This window comes from Leucopleurus acutus (genome assembly GCF_964270905.1).
Source record: "Leucopleurus acutus genome assembly, chromosome: 18".
NCBI classification, from domain to species: Eukaryota; Metazoa; Chordata; class Mammalia; order Artiodactyla; family Delphinidae; genus Leucopleurus; species Leucopleurus acutus.
In genome coordinates, this window is record NC_139160.1 from 64,073,460 (window position 1) to 64,083,415 (window position 9,956).

Sequence of the window (9,956 nt, forward strand, 5' to 3'; positions counted from 1 at the left end):
ATGTACCAGATGAAGGAACAAGATAAAACCCCAGAAAACCAACTAAATGAAGTGGAGATAGGCAACCTTCCAGAAAAAGAATTCAGAATAATGATAGTGAAGATGATCCAGGACCTCGGAAAAAGAATGAAGGCAAAGATCGAGAAGATGCAAGAAATGTTTAACAAAGACTTAGAAGAATTAAAGAACAAACAAACAGAGATGAACAAAACAATAACTGAAATGAAAACTACACTAGAAGGAATCAATAGCAGAATAACTGAGGCAGAAGAATGGATAAGTGACTTGGAAGATAGAATGGTGCAACTCACTGCTGTGGAAGAGACTAAAGAAAAAAGAATGAAAAGAGATGAAGACAGCCTAAGAGACATCTGGGAAAACATTAAACGCAACAACATTCACATTATAGGGGTCCCAGAAGGAGAAGAGAGAGAGAAAGGACCTGAGAAAATATCTGAAGAGATTATAGTCGAAAACTTCCCTAACATGGGTAAGGAAATAGCCACTCAAGTCCAGGAAGCACGGAGAGTCCCATACAGGATAAACCCAAGAAGAAACACACTGAGACACACAGTAATCAAATTGGGAAAAATCAAAGACAAAGAAAAATTATTGAAAGCGGCAAGGGAAAAACGACAAATAACATACAAGGGAACTCCCATAAGGTTAACAGCTGATTTCTCAGCAGAAACTCTACATGCCAGAAGGGAGTGGCATGATATACTTTAAGTGATGACAGGGAAGAACCTACAACCAAGATTACTCTACCCGGCAAGGATCCCATTCAGATTTGATGGAGAAATCAAAAACTTTACAGACAAGCAAAAGCTAATAGAATTAAGCACCACAAAACCAGCTCTACAGCAAATGCTAAAGGAACTTCTGTAGGTGGGAAACACAAGAGAAGAAACGGCCCTACAAAAACAAACCCAAAACAATTAAGAAAATGGTCATAGGAACATACATATCTATAATTACCTTAAACGAGAAGGGATTAAATTCTCCAACCAAAAGACACAGGTTTGCTGAATGGATACAAAAACAAGACCCAAATATATGTTGTCTACAAGAGACCCGCTTCAAACTTAGGGACACATACAGATTGGAAGTGAGGGGATGGAAAAAGATATTCCATGCAAATGGAAATCAAAAGAAAGCTGCAGGAGCAATACTCATATCAGATAGAATAGACTTTAAAATAAAGAATGTTACAAGAGACAAGGAAGGACACTACATAATGATCAAGGGATCAATCCAAGAAGAAGATAAAACAATTATAAATATATATGCACCCAACATACGAGCACCTCAATATATAAGGCAACTGCTAACAGCTATAAAAGAGGAAATCGACAGTAACACAATAATAGCAGGGGACTTTAACACCTCACTTACACCAATGGACAGATCATCCAAAATGAAAATAAATAAGGAAACAGAAGCTTTAAATGACACAACAGACCAGATAGATTTAATTGATATTTATAGGACATTCCATCCAAACACAGCAGGTTACACTTTCTTCTCAAGTGCGAACAGAACATTCTCTAGGATAGATCACATCTTGGGTCACAAATCAAGCCTCAGTAAATTTAAGAAAATTAAACTCATATCAAGCATCTTTTCCGACCACAACGCTGTGAGATTAGAAATGAATTACAAGGGAAAAAACGTAAAAAATACAAACACGTGGAGGCTAAACGTTACTAAATAACCAAGATATCACTGAAGAAATCAAAGAGGAAATTAAAAAATATCTAGAGACAAATGACAATGAAAACACGACAATCCAAAACCTATGGGATGCTGCAAAAGCAGTTCTAAGAGGGAAGTTTATAGCGATACAAGCCCACCTCAAGAAACAAGAAAAATCTCAAACAATCTAACCTTACACCTAAAGGAACTAGAGTAAGAAGAAAAAACAAAACCCAAAGTTACCAGAAGGAAAGAATTCATAAAGATCAGAGCAGAAATAAATGCAACAGAAAAAAAGAAAACAAGAGCAAAGATCAATAAAACTAAAAGGTGGTTCTTTGAGAAAATAAACAAAACTGATAAACCACTACACAGACGCATTAAGAAAAAGAGGGAGAGGACTCAAATCAATAAAATTAGAAATGAAAAAAGAGAAGTAACAACAGACACCGCAGAAATACAAAGCATCCTAAGAGACTACTACAAGCAACTGTATGCCAATAAAATGGACAACCTGGAAGAAATGGACAAATTCTTAGAAAGGTATAACCTTACAAGACTGCACCAGGAAGAAACAGAAAATATGAACATACCAATCACAAGTAATGAAATTGAAACTGTGATTAAAAATCTTCCAACAAACAGAAGTCCAGGACAAGATGGCTTCCCAGGTGAATTCTATCAACCATTTAGAGAAGAGCTAACACCCATCCTTCTCCAGCTCTTCCAAAAAATTGCAGAGGAAGGAACATTCCCAAACTGATTCTGAGGCCACCATCACCCTGATACCAAAAACAGACAAAGATATTACAAAAAAAGAAAATTACAGACCAATATCACTGATCAATATAGATGTAAAAATCCTCAACAAAATACTAGCAAACAGAATCCAACAACACATTAAAAGGATCATACACCATGATCAAGTGGGGTTTATCCCAGGGATGCAAGGATTCTTCAATATACACAAATCAATCAATGGGATACACCATATTAACAAATTGAAGAATGAAAACCATATGATTATCTCAATAGATGCAGAAAAAGCTTTTGACAAAATTCAACACCCATTTATGTTAAAAACTCTCCAGAAAGTGGGCATAGAGGGAAGCTACCTCAACATAATAAAGGCCATCTACGACAAACCCACAGCAAACATCATTCTCAATGGTGAAAAACTGAAAGCATTTCCTCTAAGAAAGAAGACAAGGATGTTCACTCTCGCCACTATTATTCAACGTAGTCTTGGAAGTCCTGCCACAGCAATCAGAGAAGAAAAAGAAAGAAAAGGAATACAAATCGCGGGCTTCCCCGGTGGCGCAGTGGTTGAGAGCCCGCCTGCCGATGCAGGGGACACAGGTTTTTGCCCCGGTCCGGGAAGATCCCACATGCCGCGGAGCAGCTGGGCCCGTGAGCCGTGGCTGCTGAGCCTGCGCGTCCGGAGCCTGTGCTCTGCAACGGGAGAGGTCACAATAGTGAGAGGCCCACATACCACCAAAAAAAAAGAATACAAATTGGAAAAGAAGAAATAAAACGGTCACTGTTTGCAGATAACATGATAGTATACACAGAGAATCCTAAAGATGCCACCAGAAAACTACTAGAGGTAATCAATGAATTTGGTAAAGTTGTAGGAAATAAAATTAATGCACAGAAATCTCTTGCATTCCTATACACTAATAATGAAAAATCTAATGCCATTATTCAGTGGCATTTACCACTGCCACAGAAAGAATAAAATACCTAGGAATAAACCTACCTAGGGAGACAAAAGACCTGCATGCAGAAAACTATAAGACACTGATGAAAGAAATTAAAGATGACACCAACAGATGGAGAGATATAACATGTTCTTGGATTGGAAGAATCAATATTGTGAAAATGACTATACTACCCAAAGCAATCTACAGATTCAGTGCAATCCCTGTCAAATTACAATGGCATTTTTTACGGAACTAGAACAAAAAATGTTAAAATTTGTATGGATACACAAAAGAACCTAGTTAGCCAAAGCAGTCTTGAGAGAAACAAATGGAGCTGGAGGAATCAGACTCCCTCACTTCAGACTATACTACAAAGCTACAGTAATCAAGACAATATGGTATTGGCACAAAAACAGAAACATAGATCAATGGAACAAGACAGAAAGCCCAGAGATAAATGCACGCACCTACGGTCAACTAATCTATGACAAAGGAGGCAAGGTTATACAATGGAGAAAACACAGCCTCTTCAATAAGTGGTGCAGGGAAAACTGGACAGCTACATGCAAAAGAATGAAATTAGAACACTCCCTAACACCATACAGAAAAATAAACTCAAAATGGATTTGAGACCTAAAAAGACCAGACACTATAAAACTCTTAGAGGAAAACATAGGAAGAAGACTCTTTGACATAAATCACAGCAAGATCTTTTTTGATCCACCTCCTAGAGTAAAGGAAATAAAAACAAAAATAAACACATGGGACCTAATGAAACTTCAAAACTTTTGCACAACAAAGGAAACCATAAACAAGACGAAAAGACAACCCTCAGAATGGGAGAAAATATTTGCAAATGAATCACGGACAAAGGATTAATTTCCAAAATATATAAACAGCTCATGCAGCTCAATATTAAAAAAACAACCCAATCCAAAAATGGGCAGAAGCCTTAAATAGACATTTCTCCAAAGAAGACATACAGATGGCCAAGAAGCACATGAAAACCTGCTCAACATCACTAATTATTAGAGAGATGCAAATTAAAACTACAATGTGGTAACACCTCACACCAGTTAGAATGGGCATCATCGGAAAATCTACAAACAACAAATGCTGGAGAGGGTTTGGAGAAAAGGGAACCCTCTTGCACTGTTGTGTAAATTGAAACAGCCACTATGGAGAACGGTATGGAGGTTCCTTAAAAAACTAAACATAGAATTACCATATGACCCAGCAATCCCACTCCTGGGCATATAGCCAGAGAAAACCATAATCCAAAATGACACATGCAGTCCAATGTTCATTACAGCACTATTTACAATAGCCAGGACATGGAAGCAACCTAAATGCCCATCGACGGACGAATGGATAAAGAAGATGTGGTACATATATACAATGGAATATTACTCTGCCATAAAAAGGAACGAAATTGGGTTGTTTGTGGAGACGTGGATGGATCTAGAGACTGTCATACAGAGTGAAGTAAGTCAGAAAGAGAAAAACAAGTATATTAACGCACATATGTGGAACCTAGAAAAATGGTACAGATGAACCGGTTTGCAAGGCAGAAATTGAGACACAGATGTAGAGAACAAACATGTAGAGAACAAACCAAGAGGGGAAAGCGGCCAGGGGTGGGCGTGGTGGTGGGATGAATTGGGTGACTGGGATTGCCGTATATACACTGATGTGTAGAAAACTGATGACTAATAAGAACCTGCTGTATAAAAAAATAAATAAAATTCCAATATTGAAGGAAAAGACAAACCAAAAAAAAAAACCAAAGTAAAAAAAAAAAAAAAACAACTCAGCAAGTTTATCAAAGCAGAAAGCAGGATAGAAGATGAAGGCACAGGGCCTACGTTGCCCTTGGGTGTATATCTGGAGGATAGTAATTGCTCAATAAAAGTTCTCTGAATTATTTTGTGTGGATGAAACATAAGGAATGACAGGAGCTTCTATTGTGCAAATAATCAAACACTCCCTGAAAACCATACTTATTTAAGAAGTCAAAAAAAAAGAAAACAGAATCAGAGCCCAATTCAACGCTCCACCATCACAGAAACCACGTATGGGGTCTACAGGAAGCACTCCACACACACTGACCTATTTAGTCCTCACAACAGTTTGATGAGTTGTTCCTGTTAGCTGCCTCGAAAGAGAGAGAAAACCGAGGTGCACAGAGATGGAATTCCATGTCCCGTGTTCTTCCTCACTATTCCTTACTGCCTGCCTAATTAAAATCACTTACTTATGGCTGAATTATAAAAGTCTCTCTAAAGCATATATACATGCTGTAATTCTCAAAGCCCCACAGTTTCCCAGAAAGTACTCCAGGGAGATAATCACCTTTGAAAAGGTAGCTTATTTCCTATATAGCATGATTCCATCATTAAGACACTTAAAATTCATGTTTCCCTACACAAACCGCTCACATGCTAAACAAACCACTTATTTTTCTTCAGAATTATGTGGTTATCAGTGGATAAAATTGTGGTACCTGAGAAAGTCTGAATCCAGAAATCTATCTGGGTAAGTTATTAAATCACAGGCACTCAAAAACAAACAAACAAACAAACAAACCAAACCAGGTATCTGATGAAAATATCTGTTGAAAATCCCTGAAGTAAAAAATATGCTCTGTTGGGGGAAAAAGGATCAACCCTTTCAACCAATTTTAAAAAAACAATCAAATTGAAAGACATTAAACTTAGGTGCCATATTAAAAGAATATGTGTCAATGCTCTGAAGTGCATACCTGAGGTATGATTGACATTTTCTTCCTTAAATCGTGAAGTCCAATTTCGGTTGTCAAGATCTTATCAATCCAAATTTTACCTTCAGGTTCTGACAGTCTAAAAAGGGCAGCGACGAGGGAACTTTTTCCAGCTCCTGTTCTTCCCACAATGCCAACCTGTAAAGAGATACAGGAGGGATTAAGAATTCACAATATGCAACAAACCTAGGAAAACCCTTGGTTGTTGAAGATGAATTTTAAAAGCTCTGTGCAGAGTGTAGTCTGTAAGTTTCTCAACTGTGGCACTGTTGAAATTTTGGGAAAGATAATTCTTCGTTGGGGAACGGGGGATGTCCTGTGTATTCTAGGATATTTAGCAGTATCCCTGGATTCTGCCCACTAGATACCAGAAGCACCCCCGAGATTGCGGCAACCAAAAATGTCAGACACTGACAAATGTCCCCGGTTAAGACCCCCTGGTCAAGGAAGAATTAAAAATAACAGAATCAGTCTACTGGCAGTGAAACAACAGCAGTTTCCCATGTGTTCAATTAGCAGTCAGCTTTTAAATGAGTTGTATTCCTAGTGTCTGGCTATTCTGAACATTGAGAATTATGTGAGTAATTTTACAGAGATGTCAGCAAGTCAAGTAAGAAGGATTATACATAAACAAGAATTCAGGATCCCAGATTCTATCATTTAAGAGGAAGTATTCTTTGGCAGACAAACAAAATCACTTCCTGATAAGAAATACCTTAATAACGCTCTATCTTGAAAGGAAACACCTTAAAATTGTAAAATGCAGGTCTCAGTGTCTTAAAAGGCAGTACCCAGTAGGCAAAGTACACATAATGAGATCAACAACAACACAAATAACATTTGCTATTTATATGGGACCTTTCATCTGAGCACTTCAAAAGGCATTTTACAAACCAATTAATACTTCTAATTAAACCTTGGAAAGATACATGTCATGTATCGGTCAAGTTATTAAAATCAAAGCAGAGAGAAATTAAGTGCATTAACAATAAGATCAAAGAATCAATATAATGCAGGTAAAATGCTGGTCAGGAATGAAACTGTATTGTAAAAACTGGATTTTAGCTGTCTGAATTCAAACATGTATGCAGAAACTGGCCTTTTTTTTACCAATGAGCTTCCCAACTACAAATTCCCTGGTGGGAGCTTCCCAAGAGGTGATTTCATCTCTATTTATAAATCTAAATACAGATGGGGGCGTAAGATAGGCTTTCAATCATTTGTAAATTAATTCAGTAAATTTCAAAAACTCATGGCTTTAAAGAGAGAAGAACTAAACCCCTCTGAGCACTGATTATACAACGGTAACTTGATATATTTTCTCATTAAATACCTCCAAAGTTTCGAATCTTAGTCGAATCTTAGTAAAAACAATAATCGAATTTCAAAAAATAATTTATCTTTATAGAGATTAACTGAAAGAAAAGTGGCTTTAGTTGATTTCCATTTGTAGTCATTTTGTATGATACGGTAAATCCTAATTTATATAATATAGATGGGACACTTTCTGCATATAAGCAGGTCCTAGAGGGTATATATACATATGGGTCATTTGTTCTGTGTACATGCAGGTTTTGAACACACTATGGGTTTGGTTCCAGACCACCACAAAAATGGGAACATCGCAAAATAAAGCAAGTCATGTGAATATTTTTCTTCCTCTGTGCATACAGAAGTTATGTTTACACTATACTGTAGCATACTAAATGTACAACAGAATTATGTCTAAAGAAGAATGTACATACTTAATGTCAAATACTTTACTGCTAAAAAAAAGGCTAACCATCATCTGGGCCTTCACTGGGTTGTAGTAAGCTTAAGAACACTGATCACAGCCCACCATAACAAATATAATTATAATGAAAAGGTTTAAAATATTGCAAGAATTACCAAACTGTGACAAAGAGACACGAAGTGAGCAAATGTTGTAGGAAAAATGGTGCTGATGGACATGCTCAATGCAGGGTTGCAACAAATGTTCAACTTGTTATTTAAAGAAAAAAAAAACACACACACACACACACACTCAAAAAAACCCCAAAGAAACAGCGGTATGCCTGTATTTCTGGGTGTTCTCATATGTAAATCAGCACACATCAGAACAAAGGTGAGAACTGTGTCTGTGAGAATGTGTGTATATTCCTACGCTACTAGCTGTACTGAAACTGATCCATTATGCAAACTGGAACGTTTGTAGACTCCTGGTAAACGGCGGAGATAGGCAGTGGCACCGAACGCTGCTTACGGCCACAGGAATGGAAGTACAACACTCCAGTGGGCAGAGTAAGAAAAAAGCAACTCAAAGAAAACCCGGCCTAGGCTATTGCTACCATTCAGTTATCAAAACTATAATCTGAAAGTCTTTTCCAGGTCACCAAAGGGTTTTACCAATTGCCTGAGGAGAGTGTCACCATTACCAGTTAAGTTTACATTCCTAAAGGCAAAGACACTTGGAGAAAATCTTTACTGGGAGGTCTCCCTCAAAAGCGATGCTCAATCAGTAGGTCTGGGTGGGCCTGAGATTCTGCATTTCTAAGATGCTCCAGGCGATGCAGGTGCTGCTGGCCCAGGCATCACAGTCTGAGTCACAAGGAATTAGGAAGCCTGCAGGGGAAGTGGGACAATCTGGGGGTGAGGGGAGGGGTTGCCGAGGAAATATTATGTAAAAGAGGAGAAAATGCAGCAAACTGATATTTTTGCATATTATAGCAAGGTCTAGTAAGCATCTGTAAGGACGTATTATTCAAGTAATAGCTCTGAGCAAGAAAAAAAAATAACAAACCAAAATCAATCCACCTCTAGAGCTGGAAAAGGCTTGAAAATGGCCCAGTACTCTCTAAAATGATCAAATCAACCACAAAATCATCTAAATGAAAAATGCAGCCAGTGTTCAGAATCTAACCAGGAAGCCTAGGGTGCTATTTACCTCATTTTGGGTCTTTATTTTTACTTGCTATTTCTTCCATGAATTAGAAACCTGCATAGTGCCTATTAATTTTTCCCATTTACTCGAACTTCCAGAAATGGGGACAGCAGAGGAAGGATGGAAAGAGGATAAAGCTCCACTTCTGCTGGCCCGGTTCACTCCCACAGCCTCCCCTGCAGCAGCCTCTCTCAGCCACATCCAACACCAAAGGGGTGTCCCAGAGCAACAGGGGCTGGGGCAGGTGTGCAGGAGAGGAAACCTGGGATGTACACAGACGGAGTGAAATGGCTTCATGACTATTCTACCCAGGTATAATCTCCAAACACAGAAATGGAGCTAACGGTGATACTGTGAATGGATCAAGACATAAATAAAAAGTCACGTTACTACAGTTATTAATTCAGTCTCCAGATTCAATTTTCCCACAAACATTTTCAAGCTCAGCTAATCCTATGACTTGGGGATTTTAAGATAGAAGAATACACATATGTTATGTTCCTAAGTTCTACTGCAGAGTTTCTTAGATAAATTTCCCCCAAAGCCAGAAAATATGAATTAAGACATGTGCAAATTAACAGAATTATGCATCAGACAGGAAATATGATGGACACATTGTCGGTGAGTAAGCGAACATCGCCTACAGAGTTCTCAGGGACAGGATTGCATCAAGAGCTTCAGTGAATGTTTTCTCGACACAGCAATCCTCACCTCCCTCCCAAGCTACGGTGAAACTGGAAATAATTAGAAGCCAGCTTTTGCTGTGTGACTAACTGAAGCTGCTCCCTGGGTATCATTTGGGCATTAAGTTGAATATTCCTTCCCATCACAAGGGTATCATTCATTAAATTATGGC

At 38.1% G+C, this 9,956-nt stretch overlaps 1 protein-coding gene across 2 annotated transcripts in view; it reads right to left on the minus strand.

The window, feature by feature from the left end:
- The window catches only part of ABCC4 (ATP binding cassette subfamily C member 4 (PEL blood group)), a 207,886-nt gene that overhangs the window by 29,696 nt on the left and 168,234 nt on the right, over positions 1-9,956 (minus strand). For both annotated transcript variants that reach the window (XM_082859518.1, XM_082859517.1), the window contains exon 26: positions 6,160-6,315. In XM_082859518.1, coding sequence (XP_082715644.1) covers positions 6,160-6,315 — 156 coding nt within the window. The remainder of the gene's footprint in view (positions 1-6,159; positions 6,316-9,956) is intronic.